The sequence below is a fragment of the Trichosurus vulpecula genome, chromosome 8, assembly GCF_011100635.1.
Source record: "Trichosurus vulpecula isolate mTriVul1 chromosome 8, mTriVul1.pri, whole genome shotgun sequence".
Lineage (NCBI taxonomy): Eukaryota > Metazoa > Chordata > Mammalia > Diprotodontia > Phalangeridae > Trichosurus > Trichosurus vulpecula.
Window position 1 is genome coordinate 113,200,738 of NC_050580.1, and position 19,706 is coordinate 113,220,443.

General features: G+C 36.8%; 1 protein-coding gene across 5 annotated transcripts in view; it reads right to left on the reverse strand.

Moving 5' to 3' along the window:
- BTRC (beta-transducin repeat containing E3 ubiquitin protein ligase) overlaps positions 1–19,706 on the reverse strand; it is a 191,493-nt gene that overhangs the window by 82,804 nt on the left and 88,983 nt on the right. For all 5 annotated transcript variants that reach the window (XM_036734773.1, XM_036734776.1, XM_036734777.1 and 2 more), the window contains one exon: positions 8,565–8,642. In XM_036734773.1, the coding sequence (XP_036590668.1) occupies positions 8,565–8,642 (78 nt within the window). The remainder of the gene's footprint in view (positions 1–8,564; positions 8,643–19,706) is intronic.

Sequence of the window (19,706 nt, forward strand, 5' to 3'; positions counted from 1 at the left end):
TCAGAGACTCTGATGGCCCATGATATTCAGCATTAGAATTTGATGACTAAAGAATGTGATTCTTAGAGCAAAACAATTCTGTAGAAGCTCTCCTACCACAAGGTATCCCTTATACTTATGTCAAAACCATATAAAATTCCTTGAAAGATGTAACAACTTTGTTTGCTAATTATCAATCGATGCATAAATTAGAGGGACATACTCTTGCCAAAGGTCCCTGGTGCCATCTTGAAGACTGTTCAGCACAGAGTCTAATGGAAGAAGGATTCCTTATAGATAGTGAGGTCTTTCAAATATTCCTCTTTGTAGATATCATTTGGTTGATTGTACACTGTAGTGTTCCTAAGTAAGCAAGGTCCATAACCACTCAAAGAGTTCAGTGCAACTAGACAAAGAGGAGAAACCAAGAGGATGAAGAACGCATACTGTCTAGACTAAGATATAAATCTAAATGAAGAGCTCACAAAGTTTATCAGCCTAGCTCTTAGCTAGACATTGCAGATGGGCAATGAACAGGAACCTGAATTGAATAGGAAGAAAGTACCTCGAATTGCCTCTGGGCTTTTAATAACCCCAAGCTTCTCCATAAAACAAAGAACCATCTTTTAAATTCTTTCATTAATCTTGAATCTCTAAATTTTAAAAATTCTAATTCACAATCTTTTCTTTGGGTTCATATTAAATACAGAGCAACTCCTACCCTGGGAATAATCTGTTGATTTCAATCTAAGGCAGTGTGGTATGACAGAAGTGCATCAGACAGGGACTTGGGAGAAACCTGGGGATGAAGCCCCTCCCTACCATTGACTGCATGATCATGGTAGAATTATAATAACCCCTCTGTATGTTAGTTTCTTCATCTGTGAAACAGGGTTGATAATGCCAATAGAATTTACTTTTCAGGGATGATGAAGGGATCAAATGAGATACCGTGAGTAAAGTACTTTGCAAGCCTTAAAGTGCTATATAAATGCCAGTTGTTATTATTATTCCATCTTTATTTTAAAAGGCCTAAAATAAGGGAGAAGTAAGCTTATGGTTCAGGGAAACAAGAGAGAACATTTCTAACAAACTTTAATATTATTCCTGAGAAAAAGATAAACAAGTCATGAAATCTTCCAGGTGATGATATGACATGTGTTAAGTCTCCAATTTTGTTAGAAAAGGATAAGATCCAAATTAGGATGGGGCAAAGAAAATAATTTGATAGGTTAATTTTAGTCCCTAATGAATATGTCAGTATATTAAAATCAGCAGTTAAGCATGACTGGTGTTGCTGTTCAGGATATACATAACTGCAGTATGGCAGATGAAGATGAAGATGAAACATGTACATGTGGCAAGTTGCACATTACTTATTACAACTCTGGCCAATGCCAGAACAGTTCTACTGTATCTGAAGATGATGCGGATGATATAATTATTTTTGTGTTTAAAATAACGCTAGGTAGAAACAAAGAAGAAACTCAGATAATTCCTCTTATAGCTCACATTAAGGTTGAGTGGATTTCTTCTTTTACATTAATTCATTCTCTCAGGAATTAGATAAGGAAAGCTCTCAGGAAGAGAGAAGGTATGTAGCTACTTTTACTATGCCATCAACATCAAGTTTATTTTCGATTTAGCCAAGTTAATATTTTCTGAATTTACTCACCTAAGATATCAATCCAATTGTTTTATTAAGCATATAATTTTAAGGTTAAAATGTAGTTATTGCATAATAAATATTTAAAAAGTTCTGACAGAGTGCATTTGAACACTTCTGTTTTGTGCTCAGGGTTCAATATTTCTTTTGCAACTGTTCACACAAAAAACATTTACTGCATCATAAAAAATACAAGCTGCAAAAGATCCCTGGATTGTTTTAAGACATCTGAGAGGTCATTAACACTTTGTAAAGAACTGAAATTGAAATTTAAGTCTTAGCAAGCAGAAAGTTGTTAAAGGCTATTTTGTTTCCTCCAAAATTGCAACTTTTTGGCAAATCAGAATTTCTTTCTTTTGCATGTGGGGGTTTTTACCAAAGTGAAACTAGAGGCAAATTACTTGACTATTTTATCCCTAGTTGGTAAAATGGGGTATATTGCTGCTGTCTGTTTGTAAGAATCAATGAGTTAAAACTTGTGGAGCCCTTTGATCTCAGTAGAGAAAGGGGAGTAAATTCAATGTCTTACTATTACAACAACACTTCTAAGGTGGAACGCAAATCAGTCAATACTCAAAATAGCCACAGGCAAGATAGGTTTCTGCACTACTGCAATGTTTGAAAAGGTGGCTTCATTTCTGAACCAGAGGCAGAGAATTCTGCGTTGGAGTGCCTTAATAAGGTTTTATATTGCATATAAAGCACGCAAGCATAAACCGGTGAGACGCCTGCTTGCTGAAAACTACCTTCTCTGTGAAAGCAGGCTGTAATTCTGAACAAGTTTTCAATTTTCCCACTGCTGCTAGGGTAAAACATTTTAAAGAGTTTAATTTTTTACAATGGATTCAATGACATAGGATTATCTAACAAAGTAATGGCTAATCAATAGAAGGTTTAGTTGTCAGGTGAAACATATAACACACTAAAAGGGATTGATTGCCAGACTTCTCCTTATTTACTAGGAGGTATATATTTAAAATGACACAAACTTGTTACTTGGCTGCATTCTTTTAACCTTGCAAAGAGCTGCTTCAGAGGTCTGTTCAGCAACCCTATAGCAAAACAAGATACAGTATAATGAAAATGGGTGAGAGACAGGGGTTGGGGAACCTTACATGATGGCATCCAATTATGTCAGGACCAAGAACGTGATGTAGAAAAAGCAAGTGCAAAGCTACATCTTAGGCAAGCAGGAACTCGTCTTTAAAAATACCTCACAGATGCTACCAAATCTGGTTCAGTAACTGCATAGCTATAGTTGATCTCATCCTGTATTGCTTTTAGGGTAGGTTCTTTTAGAACTTGTGCAGCTAGGCACAACAGTCTTTTTAAAAAAAAATGCTGTGTCCAGATTAAGTGTTGAATACAAAACAGAATTAGGTCCATATGGATTTTGACAAGCATAAATGCTATTTCCTTTATAATTTATACACAGTAGCTCAAGCTTCTGTATGAAAATATACTTTTTATGGTCACTGCAACCCAGGAGTTCAATAATATTTTTCCCTACTAAGTCTGTGATTACACAATTTATCAAGGAATGGTTACACTGAAATAAAAATAAAACAAAAATACCAACCCCCTATATAGTCTTCCTTCCTCCAAGTAATTTTAAGAAAGCTGGTTATTAAATTGCTTCTTTTTGAAGAGTTTTTGTAGCTAGGCACAAATTGCCAGCCATGTTTTTTTTTAAGTTATTAGACTCTAAAGAATACAGCAGAAGCGGGAAGTTATATAAACAAATCACTTCATCAGACTTGGGAAGATCACTTTTGTCTCACTTAGGAGACCTGCATTAATTACCTTTAAGGTCTTTTACATGGACTATTTAAAATAAATGAAATTTATTTATTTATTTCAAATGAGGTGCTTCTGCCAAAGTATTAAATAATGTCTACAAATACAAAAGCATTTTTATAAATAGGTAATTAAAATAGATGACTAAAATTAAGTCAAGCTGCAAAACATTACCCAGAATGCATTGTGAGTTTTTTTAATAAACATTTCAGGCATTTTTTTCCCCTATCAGAAGCCCAATGCACTCTAGGAAAAAAAAAAGCCTACAAGTTTTTAAAGAAAAAAAAATAATGAAATAATGCCAAAATCCAAACTAAAGTATTTACAGGAGAGTCCCTTAAGCATAGTTTGTCATATTGCAATTACACCTTGCTTAGTGCCAAGCCAAAGTCCTTAATATTACCACTAGAGGGAGAAAGTGCTTTAACACAAGTCAGTGGTAGATAGGTTAGGGAATGGGTTTTTCTTGAGCAATTATCATAACAAAGCTCCCTTGGCTGTGTGTACCTTCTAATTACTCAACACAATTAAAATGACTAACCTAAAACAAATAGGAAAAAAATCTTCCTGCCTGATATCAAAGACTTCATTAAATTCTTGGAGTTTTTTTCATCAATCAAATCAGAAAGAAGGGAATGCCATCATATCCAAACACTACAGCTATTAAATGAAGTAAATGCTGCTAGATTTCTTTTTTTTAAGGAAGAACTGGATTTCTCGCAAAAAAGAAATGTCGTGGTATTTACCCATCTGGATGCTGCTTGAAAACAAATTGTCCTCCAAAGAGCAGAAATACAGTATGTTTTCTTTCAGTTCACTGGCTTATGAATTTGACTTTTTTTGTTGTTGTTTTGTTAATACACACTATAATGTCATTTTGTGTGCTGGTGATGTGCTATGTTTTCCTCTTACTCATCCAACTGTGTAAAGGATCTATGCCCACTGCACTGCCATGCTTACGCTGGGCTATTTAAACTCATGTAACTTGCTTGTTGCTGCTTCTATGGAGTCATTCCAAGACATTGATTACTTGGAACAACCCAGGATTTAAAATTTTTAAAGGGGATGGGGGGGGGGCGGGAGGGAAAAGCAGGGAAAACAACTACTTGCTGTTTCTAAGAGGTTTAAATCCTTTCTTTTATAAGGTCCTGTCATTAACAGAAGATGACAACCAAGTCATTTTTCTTTCTGCTGACAATTGTGACATTTTTCCAGCAGCGTGCAAGGTGTTGAAAACCTGGCAGCTGTTACCTCCTGGGATGAAGCTACTTTTTTATCCTCCCTTGACAGTTTAACTCAGTGGGTCAGCACCTTTAAAGACTGCAAAGTATCCTTGAAGAGGATGGAGGCTTGAATTACTGCTCCCTCCCTAATCAATGTAAACCCTCACTGCAGGTGAACTCTCCATCTATAGAGGTGCACGGGGGAGGAAAATGTAATGCCCTGAGCCAGATGGTTTTTATCTTGTTTTTAAAGAATAAAGGAACTAGCTAACAAGGGGGACAGCTACTTTGTTAGCATCTTGGCCTCTCTCATGGCTTTGCATCCCCAGGGTTCCAGCCATACAAGAGAAAGAATACAGAAAAACGTAAACACTTAAAGAAATATAACTAGAGGGCTGGCATCATGCTGCTTTCAAAGAGTTTAGAGAACTCTGATGAATGCTTTATTTATCACTGCCCACGTTCTCAGGATGGTAAGTGGACACATACACAAAGGGCAGGGGGGTGGAGGAAGAATTAGACAGCGGTCACAATTTACTCAATTACAGAGAAAGGCTGGGCTGACAGATCTTAATAGCAGTAATACAGAAGCAAAAGAAGAACTAGTATATCATAAGACTATATTTTCATAAGGTAACTTGTACTTTAATATATCCTCCCCAGGCTTTTCCCCTGCTTATAGACAGGACAAAAAACGAAGGAAGCAGTAGATACATTTTGTTGACTTAACACCTTAGAGGGAAAAAGTAGAAAGAAAACTCTGGCCACTTCAGATGTCAGTCAAATTGTAATCCATATTTTTAGAATCAAAAGGACAGGTGAAATTTATAAAAGTGAAAGGACATTAACTTTCCACTAAAAGGGTATGTTGCTTCTCTTTCCTGTTTCCCTTATTTCCTGCTGTTAGAAATGAAACAAGAGAAATCAGGCAGACCAAATGACTTGTCTGGATAAAAAAGTAGTGTCTCTGGGCTACTACTTTCAGTATTCAAATACTTAAGCTAATATTGTGACAGCGGTAATGGCCTTTTTCTCAAGGATCTTAAAAGATTTCAAATAATCTTTGAAAACTGTAAGTTTAGTTTAAAATGGTACTAGGTTGGTTACAATGTAACTATGCTCATACATCGCAAAAGGGAAAGATAAAACTTTCTAATAACATAGAAGAGGTTCTTGAAATCCTATCAGAATCCTCTGGATAAACAATACCAAGTTAGGGGGCTGACCTGAAGTACAGCTTACATGATTCAAATCTTGCTTACATAGTACTAGCCCACAAGGCACCTTTGACACATCTTTCCCCAACAGAGCTTGTCTGCTGAACAAACCAATAACAGCAAATGGCACTTCATTATTACTCCATTCAACAGAGGGAAGGGGGAGTTTAAACAACCTGCACTATGCCTTATCTTTAAAAACAAAACAAAAACCACAAAAGTGGGGTAATCAAGTTCAGGGCAGTCCTGGACAGCTGCCCTGTGACCTGCTTATGCTGACCCCTGCTATTCATCACTCATCCCTAAGATTGGGAGGGCAAGCTCCTAGGGAGTGACCACCACAATAGACAGCTACAAGCCAACAGTAATCTGGTTGGAGCAAAAAACCAGATGGCACTGCAATAAATTTACAAATCTACATTCATGGAGCTGTTTAAACACCCAGGAGCTAAAAGGCTCTGAGAGCCCCAGGAGGATCTCTTACTTTCCTGTTTCTAAAGGCCATTTCTCTTTTGGAGAACACTGAGTTCATGCTCTTCATAAAGAGAATAGAGATAAAAACCCTTGACAAAGGAGGGAGGAGGAAAAAGCGTCGTGACCTAATTAATCTCTAGTGCTTGGATCTCGACACTGAGCGATAGGTATTAGAAAAGTCATTTGGAGAGAGGGTGGGCAAGGAAGTTGTTGAATTAAATGGGGGGGAGGCGGGAAAAGCTGCTAAAAAAAAAGTACAGAAAAAAATTCAATCCCTTTCAAATACTGCATACAACACAACTTGCAACTGTAAAATAATTCAATAACTCATGCATTTATTTTTTAAATGAATCAGATTAGTCCCATGTGTGACCTGCTGGTCCATCTGTATGTGCTGGACTTAATGGGCACGATTTTCTCTTTTGCTTCAGTTTGAAGTCTGAGAGAGATAAATTTAGTTTAATTTTCAACAGATCAGCCTATCCATTTTCCAAATGGACCATCTGGACCAGCCTATTAAAATTAATTTATAACTTTGCAGAGTGAAAATTCGTTTGTTAGCTTAAATAAAGTTGCCAAAACTTTTTTTTCTCATGTCATTGTTAACTGACAGTTGTTTCCATATAAGAGTTATACCCACCTCTAATTTTATCTAACTCAATAAAGTACTTCTATTCAGATGTACAGGATAAATAGCTTTTCACCTTCAAGTGACCAAGTTACAATCTAAATATCTCAATATTACTGATACTAATTAAAACAAACAAACAACTCTCTCCAAAATCTACTAAAATGAACCAACTGCATTAGGACAATTTGTTTACAAAATGGAACACAGTACTTACTGAAAAAGAATTTAAATACACAGTAGATAAAAAAATAAAGATATGACTTTAAGTATATATTCCTGAAAGTAACATGTATACATATACGTGTATGTTTGTTATCTATTTATAGACATATTGATATGTAAACTAGAGCCCAGGACAGTGCCATGACACCATATAAATTGAAATTGCTGCTGCTGAATATTATATAATTTGTTTATCAAACCTGGCAGACCCAAAATGAAACTGACCTCAAAAAGTTACAAATGGTGCTTTTTCTCCTCTCCATTTTTCAGAGAGAGAGAGAGAGAGAGAGAGAGAGAGAGAGAGAGAGAGAGAGAGAGAGAGAGAGAGAGAGAGAGAGAGAGGGAGGGAGAGAAAGAGAAAGAGAGAGAGACTTACTTAGAGAGACAGGGACATATAGAGAAGAGACAGATTGAAAGACAGGGAGATGCAAGAGAGTTAGCTATTGAGGCCCTTTGGTAACTGTTGGCCCCTTTGAAAACCATCTTCAGTGAAAGTGCTATACAACGAAAATGAGGTTCACCACCCAAGTGGGTAGGAATCTAAGTTAAGATCACAGAAACTATGGCTTTTGGAAGCAACTTATTTGTGTATTCATTTGCTACCAAGGAAAGATGGTACAAAACAGTAGTAACAGAGAGAAAAGCACTTCTTTCCACCCTTAGGATGTTCTCATGATCATGTTGACTTTCTCTGTTGTTTTTAGAATTTCTTATTTCTGTAAAAAAAAAAAAAGGGGGGGGGGGAGCACCACAAAACTAAACTTTCACAGGTAAAATGTGTATACCTTTGAAGCAAACTGGAAAAGATATGGAGAATCAATGACATCCCAACACATATACACAACTTACTCTGTGTCTCTCTTTCCATCCCTGTCTCTGTCTCTCTCTGTTCTGCCTCCCTGGGAAAAATGAGATGGAGAGGAGAAAAAGCACCACCCATAAGTAAAAAGAAGTTAGTTTCTACTTTAGGTCTGTCAGGCTTGATGAACAAATTATATAAATGACTTTCCTTTATAATTAAGCCAAATATTGACTATGCCCAAGAAAAAATTTAAGTTCTTTTTCCTGCACAAGGAATCTTACTTTCATTATGATTTCATTATATGTAAGAAATTGACTGTCATGTATTTGTTCACTACAGATATTGTTGAGTGATTTTTTGAAAGGCTAGAAATATATATATCTCATCAGTCTAAGTTCTAAGTATTCACTCCAGGGCAGATAATAGAAAGCTGAGGATGGTTGTTTGTTTTGTTTTGCTATTGGGGGGAGAGAGAGAGAGAGAGAGAGAGAGAGAGAGAGAGAGAGAGAGAGAGAATATGTGTGTGTATTTAAAGTTAGAGTGAATTTCATACCTGTCTAAGTGAATTCTTCTCTGGTATTATCTTCCTAGGGGGCTCGTCATTATTACAGTCTTCTCTCTCTGAGGAATTCTGTGAAAGAAAGTAAGCTTTAATTCAGTTCTCATCATCTCCAACATTATTCTGTGGGAGGAAACTGAATAACAACTATCATTTTTCAAGCTAAAACTTTATATATCTGTGTGCTTAATTATTTGCATGTGTGTATGCATATGTATATGTACACATGCATATATGTATGTATATACATATACACATACACACAACCAAAAACATGCAGGGACATATGCACATATTATTAAAAACACATGTAAATGTTGTGTGTGTTTGTATGTGGGGGGTGCTTCACAAATGTTTTAGGTATTGCATGTTGACTAATGCATACTCTAGGCCAGGCTTATCTCCCTCTAAAGCAGCAAGTACTACATGCAAATAGGTATAAGTCTAGGCCTATTTAAGGACCATGATCAAAATATTCTCTATAACCCGTTTCAAATGAGTGATTTTTAACTATGCCAGATGATAAGTATGGTAAAAAAAAAAAGCCACTGGCAATTTTAATAGTTGGCTTTATATATTTTTCTAAGTCTGAGTCTCAAAAGAGCAGGGATTATTAGGAAGAAGCAAAATAGGAAACCAGCCAACTACACACTAGTGGTGAGGGTGCTTTGGAATATTATTTTTAGAAGGGGTACGTTTAAATATTTTTAATAAGATATTTTATTGTAAGAAAATTTAGCTTTCCATGGCATAGAGGTATTTATTTTGTGAAAAGTCAAGTCTCCAGTGTCAAGACCCCTGTTTTGTTTTGTGTTTTGTGTTATAAGCAAGGCTCAATGCCTCTAGAAGATAGTAACTCGCCAGAGGAGCAATTTTCGAACCTTACTCAAGTCATACTGATGCCTCGTTCTGGCCCTTCTGGGCCCTCAAAACTGGGTCTACCTTCTTAGCTCTCTTTCCTATCTTTCCTGGAGGACTTATGTCAGAAAGCCAATATTAATTAAATAATTAATTCGTTAATTCAAGTATGAGTAGGATTGATTTCGAAAAACTGTTTGGCTTCTGTCATTACCAAATAAGAGATAACAAAGGGATTTTCATATACTTAGAAAGAAAACTAACTAAATAAAATTTCCTTTAAAGCAAAGTTCATAAGTAACAACAGCTATACTATTTATAAACTAGAAAACAGGTAAAATTCCAACAATTTTAGTATCTACATTTATAACACTAAAATTTGAACTATTCTTGTTTTGAGATAGTGTCATCTGTTCAATTCTAATTGGAAACTATTTTCTTTCCATAATTGAAAAATAATTGTAATTGTTAAGTGTATATAAAAGTTTTCATGTAAGTTTCAAATCAAGCATCTATCCTTATTCTACAGCAGGCGTTCTTAGCATTTTTTGTGTCATGGACCCCTTCCCCTTCTCAGAATACTGTCTTGAAAAACATAAAATAAAATACATAGGATCATAAAAGAAACCATGTATGTTGAAATAGTTATGGAAATATTTAAATGAGAAGGTCATGTATTGTAAGTTAAGAGCCCTTATTTGAAGAATATTTGAGTCCTTAAGGTTGATATAAATTGGGAATGGTTCTCTACAATAGCTCTAGAGATCCGGTGCTCCTTTTGGGTAGATACAAAAACTCCTATACCTTAGTTGGAGGTTAATTTTATGATATTTAAAATATATGATGTCCTCAATATGATGGCTCTTAAAAATGTTAGAACTAGAAAAAGAAAAACCATATATTATCATAAGCATTGCAAAGAGAGCCAAGATCTTTTGAGATTTTTGCTTTTCTCCATATCAAGTGAAGGAATGATTACTGACTACTTTTAAATGGGTAATAAAGATTGCTTTTTACTTGTAGAGTGCTAAATGAAAAAACTGTCCACAAATTATGGGAGTGTATACAAAGGGAAAAGTCAAGTTCCGACCTATATCATTTATGAATAAATCTCTAGAAAAGAATATGTAGTTCAATTTTTAAAAAATTCTAGTAAACTTATACAATAAAAAGTTTGCTGATTTCTATAGCATTTAATTTATAAGCAATTATTTCCAAATCCACAAGCTGTTCTACTATCATTTTTGATCAGATAATTCAAACCTGGTTAAATGAATACCAAGTGTCCTGTAATTACAAATTACTAAAGTTTTGGTGTATTGTATACTTGTAAAATCCTGTTATAACAAACTGAAACAGCAAGATGTTTTGTTTTAAAGAAATTCAGTTATAATAAAAACATTGTTAAAAAGCTATAGGTGCTCAAGATGAAAGATAATTTAGGCCAAGCTTTTCTACACTATATGAAAAGCAGCATAGGAACAAGTGGGAGATGCCTCCCACATACCTACTACTATTTTCTTTCTCCAAATTTTTAATATTTTGTACACTGCGTTGTTTGATTTTGGTGGATGGGAATTAGTTACCGTCAAGAAAGACTGGGGTTATCTGAGGTATAAAAGGTAATATGAGAACAGGAAAACTGAAGGGATAGCCCAACTAATCCCCCCTACCAGCAATGCAAAGAACATACAAATACTTTTTGTATAAAGAGTAACAATAAAAAGGGGTCAGAGAAAATGATGTTAGAGTAAATTATTTATAATCAAATACATTTCCTATGGGTCACTCAACAATATATAAAAATACCATGAAAAACAATGATTTGTAATGCTATTTGACATGATAAGATTTTATTTCTGCATTTTATAGTGGGCCAAACTTGGTTATTTCTAAGCCAAAATGCCAAATGGATAAGAAAGTTGACAGCTCATTGTATGGCACTTCACCCAAATAATTATACTATTTTATCTTAGTTCTGTGAAACTGGGGCAGCCTTCTGGAATGGCTCTGGACTCTTCCCACTCTCACCCCTCCCACTCCCCATTTTCTGGTGGCAAAGAAATAGCAACAAAGCAATGGAGACATAAAAGCTGAAAAGCCAAAAATTACTTCTTATGAGAGAAAGCCAGTCAATCCCCCCCCCCCCCAAGAAGGAAAGGAGTTCTCAAATGAATTTGCTAATGTCTCCATTACCAAAAGAAGGCCAGGCTTCTCGCACAAAAGTAGAGAAATGTGGGGAAAAGAGAGGGCACTGAAGAAACGAAACAAAAAAAAAAAGTGGAGGAAAGAAGAAAGAAAAGACAGATGGAAATTGGCAATGGTGGTAATTATTAGTTGTAATGGGGGAGGTAAGCAGTAGACACTGATAGCAGAGGAGAGATAAGCCAGTGATGAAGAGACAAAAGACAAACTAGTTTTGCAATTTGGGAGGACAAACAACTGGAAGAGAAGTACTGTAGCCTTTGGAGAGATGGGACATCTCTTCGTGTATGTGGAACACATACATATATCACCTATATTTCAACACCACCAACCCTGAAATATGCAGACCATCGTTCATGCATTTGCATGCACCAGACAGCCATCTGTAATTGATCTTGAAGATATCAACTACCAACAAAAAGCCACCCAAGTCACATCTAAAAAGCCACACCTTCAATGTTTCCATGTATCTCTCTGGAAGCATGTCAACTAAAACATTTCAATTAATTTATAGGAGATGTGAGGGAAAACAAAGGTTTGTCTTTTATTTGCATCTACGGCACATCACGGTACATGATTTTCAAAATGATGACTCTGAGTCAAGAAAAGACTAAATTATACTCTATTTAGGAAGGCAAGTATATACATCATCATTTTAGAAAGATTTCAATAAAAGAATATATACTTTTAAAAAAAGAGTACCTGTGGCTGAAAAATCCTACAGCCAACAGTGATTAGCAGTTCTGACCTTAGCTAGCCTGTTCTCGGAAGAGAGACAGAAAGCCATCACCAGGCCCACCCTCAAAGCTTTTTCCAGCTTGGTTCAACTTCCCAGAGCTTGTACTCTGATATCAGACACCAGAGTCACCTCCAAACTATATTTAGATATCAAGGTAACATTTCAGGACCTAATCATAGTTAAAAACTTTCTGGGGCAAAAACTGACATAATTAGATCTACCTTTCATAAAATGTTCTTTTGTTAATTCACTTACTTTCTAGTTCAATAGTATTATTAATAAACCAGGCAAAGGGGCAAAGCCAAACATTTCAATTACAACTTGGAGTCAACTTCAAACTTTTTGTTCAGCGTTATAATAATGTTAACACTGTCGTTGAAGTTTGAAAAGTCAAGGGGAAACACATACGATTTGTAGGAATACAACACCAGATCTTAAGACTACATTTTGAAATGTTTCCTATGTAGCAAGAACTTGGTGCTAATGTTTGTTCAATGACTATCAGAAGGCAAGGAAGGAGGACTGTTGAATAAAAGAGTTGGACTAAAAGTTCAGGAGACAAATCAAAATCATTTCAAAATGAACACGTACAAAACTCCTCTTCTTTTCTCTCCCAATTTCCCTGTCACTCATCAGTGCTGCCAACCATTTCCCCAGTCACTCAGCCTTGAAAGCTTGAGATAATTTCTGACTCATTCCTCTTTTTCACCCATGAAATTTGGTCAGTTACCAGGGTCTATCAATTTTTCCTTCAAAATCTCTCTCATATCTATCTATATTCTCCATATCTGTAATCCTACTGTTACTACTACCCTAGTTCAAAACTATCAACACTTTTTGCCTGGATTAGGTGAAAGCCTACTAGCCAGTCTCCCTAACTTGAGGCCTTGCCTCACCTCTCTTTCCTGCCAATTACCTGCTTAAAAGTGCCAGATTAAATACTTTCTTAAATATTGTTATCATTCTGATATCATCCGCTCAAAAACCTTCAATGATTCCCCATTGCCTACTATATGCAATATAAATTACTCTTCCTGGTTTTAAAGGCCATCCATAATCCGTTGTCAGTTTCTACGCAACTTTATTTTCCACCACTATTCAATTTACAAACTCTGCTCTAGTCAGGCACTCAATAAATGTTTGTAGAATTTCTTCAGTGAGTGTCCCACTACTAACACACTATGTTCCTTCCTAATTGTCTCTTCAGGCATTCCCATTAGCTGGGATGCCTTCCTGTCTTTCTATGTCCTTAATCAAAAATCCTGCAATCTTTCAAGGTACAAGCCAAGTTCCATATTCTCCATGAAACATTTCCTTATCTAGAAATCTAGTTCTCACAAATCTTTTTCTCCCTCAAGTGTGATGGCCCTTACAGACTGACTATACCACACAATTTTGCATTTAACAGAATTGTTGTAGTCCACTCCAAACCCTCACATGAGGAAGGCCCAATGTGAATCTGTGTTAGATAACAATCCAAGAGTAATACAACAAAAGTTAATTTCATTGGACTTTCCAGAGAAATAGTCCAGAGTCCTGTTAAGTTCTTACATCACATATTTTTGATATGATATTCCTTAAAAAAAGAAAAGAAACTTAAAAAAACCTTAATCACTATCAAATAAAATGATCATTTCCATATACAAAGTAAAACTGAAAAAAGATTTATATGTGAAATTGCAAATCTGTATTATGTAGAACTTGCTTTTCCTTCTAAATATAGAATAAATTCAACAAAAGCTGTCCAGTTTGGCCTTCATTCTGTTCTAGTATTCTGATTAGTATGCCCTTTGCCTCCATCAAAGGATTTTGCCTGGTACCTTGATTCCTGAGGCATATTCATAACAGTGATGTCTCAATCTTAGCAGAATGGCACTGTATTGTTATCCATTTAATGTCGCAAAATACTATCTTGTACTATTCTTAACTTGTTGTTATGACTATGTCCCCAAACAGACTACAAGCTCCCTGAAGACATGGGATGTCATTTTTTTTCTATTACTCTAAAGAACTTAGTACATACTATGATAGATCTAGAGCAAAAAAGAGACCTCAGGGACAATTTATTCCAACTCCCTCGTTTTACAAATAAAGAACCCGAGGCTTGGAGAAGTTAAGTGACTTGCCCAAGATCACACAGGTAGCAAGCATCAGAGATGGGATTTGAACCCAAGTTTTTTGATTCCAGAATTAGAATTATTTCTCTTATACTATATAGCTTCCTGGTAAAAAGTGAGGACAGGACATATCAAAAGTGGGATTCAAGTCTATGCTTCCCTGCACAGATGAAAACATGCTAGAATAAGGAAAAATAAGCTTGAGACTACAGCCTTAGACCACTCAGATCTCCTGACGTCAGTGATTCTGCCATTGTGCTCAATGAATCTTTCAGTCCATTTTCCACACTGCCTCCAAAGTGATTTCCATTAAGCACAGGTCTGACCAAGATGCTCCCCTTCTCAAATTCTAGTGGCTCCCTATTGTCTCTAGAATAAACTATAAACTATGTAGCTTTGAAGGGTCCTTCACACCAAACTTGCATATTACTCTCCTCCTGTGCTCTACAATTCTGCCAAACTGGTTTCCTCTCTGTTTCTCACATGACACTTCATCTCCAGTCTCAGTACCTTTGCACTGGACCACCACAGGCCGAGACTGTGCTCAGAATCTCCTGCTTCCTTTAAGACACAGTAAGTTTTTTCTCATTTCCACACATGCCATTGTCCCCCCCTCCCCAAACTACCTTGTATTTTTTTTTATTTCACTATTTTTTATTCATTTTTATCTATTTTCTTTATATTTATTCTGAATAATGTATGTTGTTTTCTTTCTCATTAGAAGGTAACCTCTTTGAATCTGTATCTCTAGCACTGAGCAGTGTCCGGCTCATCAGTGGATCCTTAATAAATGCTTGCTGAGGCTCTTTTTGTGGTAGCCAAGAATTGGAAATCAAAGGGATGCCCATCAATTGGGGAACGGCTGAACAAGCTGTGGTATATGAAGGTAATGGAATACTATTGTGCCATAAGAAATGGGGATGATACGGACTTCGTAACAACCTGGAAAAACCTACAGGACATAATGCTGAGTGAGCGGAGCAGAGCCAGGAGAACATTGTACACAACCGCAGATACATGGATTCCGTGAGGACCAATCCTGACATACTTCGCTCTTCTCAGCAATGAAAGGTGCAAGGACAACTCCAGGGGACTCACAATGGAGAATGCTATCTTCATCCAGAGAAAAAACTGTGAAGTTTTAATACAGATTGAGGCGCACTACATGCTTGCCTTTTTTCTTCTCTTCTTGGGTTGTTTTTTTTTTTGGTTCTGTCTCTTTTTTCTCATGATTCATTCCATTGGTCATAATTCTTCTCCACAACTTGACTACTGTATAAATTAATTCAATGTGAAGTTATACATGGTAGTTATATGAGATTCCATGCCGTCTTGGGGGGGGGGGGAGGGGAGAAAATCTGGAACTCAAAATTATGTAGAACCGTGTGTGGTAAACTAAAAATAAATTTAAATTAAAAAAAATAAATGCTTGCTGATTGACTGGATGGCTAGTTGATAAAACAATGCAATCTTCACTCTTTGGCTAGTACATGGATAAATAAATCCATAATTGAGAGTCCATCAGCTCTTCCATCAAAGAGTCTACCCCAAAATCAGAAGGAAAACAAAACACCTCTGGCCACTAGAAAAGTTCTTTTCTTGTTGTTTGTTGTTGTTTTGGAGGAAGAAGGCAGGGCAATTGGGGTTAAGTGACTTGCCCAAGGTCACACAGCTAGTAAGTGTGCCAAGTGTCTGAAGCTGGATTTGAACTCAGGTCCTCCTGACTCCAGGGCTGCTGTTCTACTCACTGTGTCACCTGGCTGCCCCTAGGACAGTTCTCTTAACGGTGACTAGACAGTAACTAGAATACTTAATGGTTTAGGATTGTAGCTACATTCCATATGGTCTACTGAACAGGTTGTCTAATATGTTCAGTTCTCAACAAGCAGGTTTCCCTGCTGTATCTTTTCTTTTTTAAACATTTAAAAATGTTTCTTTAACAACAGCATGGAAAGGATATTCAGAAAAAGTGTGGTATTGGTTCAGTTGGGCACAACTTCCCTTCCTCTACATTTACCATAGTGGATGCAGGGTCAAAATTGTGGCAAACCAAAGGAGCCTCCAACTGTTCTTGTATTGGCTTTTGTTCTTAGGCAATCAGGAAGTTGTATGAACAGCTTGAACCTTAGTCCTCTGACTAAGTCTTGAAGACTATCATCATTTTTTTTGGGAAAAAAAAAATCCTAATCTATGTAGCAAGGACCTTTGTAACATGTTGCTTTTACCACAAATGGCTTTTCCTCTATTCTTGATCTTTCTGCTATATCTGATCTCATTTACATATATATGTGTGTGTGTATATATATAGATATATACATATATGCACACACATACATGCATATGCATATATGCACATACTTATTTTAATCAGCCAAAACTCATCTTCCCACCCTCCCACCCCAATGGCCACTCCCATCCCCAATTGAGAAGGCAAGAAAAACTAATTCCATTAAAATATATATAGTCAACCAAAACAATTTTCTAGATTGGCCATGTCCAAAAACATATTTGCCTCATTGTGTATGCTGAACCCTTCACTGTTGTATCTGGAGGTGGGTTGCATGTTTCATCATTAGTCCTCTGGAGTCATGGTTAATCATTATACTACTAAGAGTTCAGCACAACAGTATTCTATCTCGTTTATATATATCATAATACATTCATCAATCCCCCCATTTATGGACACCCTCTTTCTCTTCTTTGCTTTCTATCTCCTTGTTGAATGAAATGCATTTTTGTACATAATGTGTGTGTGTGTGTGTGTGTGTATGTGTGTGTGTGTTCTTCCTTCTTCTGACCAGTTCTGATGAAAGTGAAGTTCAAGTGTCAGACATTCCTCCTATCTCCTCATGTCTCCTTGTGCACCCTGATTATGTAAAATAATTTTCCCCAACTATGCTTTCTTTTCTATTTCAGTGTATTCTTTCTCCCTCTGTCCATTCTTAAGATTATCAAGACATAACAGAACCACTTCCAAGCCCTGTCTAATTGGATTCCCTCTTTGACCCCTGCTGATGATGCTAAGGACACATGTATTATCTCCTTATATTTGAATATAAGCAGTTTATCCTTGTCTAGTCCTTTTCGTGTTTACCTTTTTAAATGTTTCTCTTCACCTCTGAACTTCAAAGTTTCTATGCTCTTATGATGTTTTCATCAGGAATGTTTGGAAGTTCTCTATTTCATTAAAAATCTATTTTTCTCTCCTTTGGCATATACTCAGTTTTGCTAGGTAGGTTATTCTTGCCTGTGACTCAACACATTTCCTTCGCCTTCTGGAAAACTGTATTCTAAGTTCTCTAGTCCTTTAAAGTGGTGATTGTTCTCATCACGTGTGATGCTAACTGTAGCTCCTGAGTACTTAGAGTCTTTCTTTCTGCCTGCTTTTCTTTGGCCTGGAATCTCAGGATTTTGGCTATGATTTTCCTGGGAGTTTTCATTTTGAGGTTTCTTCCAGGAGGGGAGAGATGGATTCTTTCTATTTTTACTTTGCCCTTTGGTTTTAAGAGATCTGGGCAATTTTCTTTTAAGATTTCTTGAAATAGGATGTTTAGGCTCTTTTTGGGGGAGGGGGGTCATGACATTGAGATAGTCCCATGATTCTTAAATTTTTTCTATTCAGTCTGTTTTCCAGGTCAGCTTTTGCTATGAGACACCTCACACTTTCTTCTATTTTTTTTTTAGCCTTTTGATTTTGTTTGATTACTTCTTGTTCCTTATGGAAGTCATTAGTTCTATTTGGTCCATACTAATTTTCAGTGAGTTTGTTGTTTGGGCAAGGTTTTGGACCTCTTGTGACAAGCTCTTGAGTCCCTTTCCAATTCTTTCTTCCATGGCTCTCATTTCTTTTCCAATCCCTCCCCCTGCCCCAATTATACTCAAAACACTTTAAAAATTTTTTTAAACTCTTGCTGCTTATCTTCTAGGAATTCTACTTGAGTTTGTGCCCAGTCTGTGTCTTGCTCTAAAGCTTTTGCTTGTAAATGTTCTGGAGTCATTCATTCTCTTCTTCAGTGTTTGTTTTAAGCTTCTTTGTCACCATAATTGCTCTTAATTTTTTTCTTTTGTTTGCTCATTCTTCCAGCCTACTTCTTGACTTTGAACTTAATGTTAGGTCTAGGCTCTGTGGCACTTCTAAAGGAAGGTCTGGGCTGGTTTTATTGCTGCTTTCTTGGGGTACTGAATACTGTATTTTTTTAGGATAGCAGGCTGGGGACTTGCAAGCTTTCAGTGCTCCCAGAGCTTCCTGATTCAGAGCAAAGTCTGTTCGTTCCCTCTTCAGCTCCCTGGTCTCAACTCTGCAAGTTCCTGACCTGGGTTTGGGTCTGAGCAAGAGTAGACTGCTATTAGATTCAACCCCTATCAGCCGGCTAGAAAACTCTGTTGGTTCCAAGTGGCAGAACTGCACACTCCCCTGTGGTCTAGGGTTCTTGTGCTGGCTGCTCCTCTTAAGGCTGAGACAGAAGGTAAAAATGAGATTCTGCGTTGTGCCTAGTGAGCTACACTGCTACTGTTGGCTTCTAAATTTCCATTCTCAGTATACTGCCTAGAATCTCCCTATCTGGAAAGCCAACACTGTGTGCAAATCTCCTTTTCAATCTGCCCTGGATCTATAAACTAGAAATGAGTAATGGGTGACAAAGCTGCCAACTGGCACCTGTCTCCTTAGTAGTTCCCTAGTATGGGTCTAGGACTTCCTCTTGAGCTGATGTACAGCCTCTCCTTGGGTGCCAGAGTGCTCTATGTGCAGTGTGTTTCTGGCCTAAATCAGTCCTCCCTTTCTGTCTCACTATGCTGAGCTGGGCTGAACAAATGACTTGCTGTGACTTTTTCTGAACTTCCCCATCAGGATTTGGTCTGGTGAATTTTCTAGAGTTTGGAGTAATAGTTGGAAGAGAGTTCACTGCACTGTTCCCTACCACTCGGCCATCTTGGCTCCATCCATATTTTTCCATGGACCATTATAAAGGGACTGTATGATAGAAAGGTAAATTAAACTGACTCACTTATATGGAGAGATTCTTTTATCCTACTTTGAATCTTCCTTGCACACACAGCAGCTGCTCCAAACCTTATTTTCCTCAAGCCTTTACACCATCAAGTACATGAGTGGAAAAATATCATCCATGCTCTACTTCCAAGTCCCTCTACACCATTCCCCATTCTCTTCTCCTTTGCTCTAGAATTCTGAATAAGAAATGGTCCTTTTCTCACAGG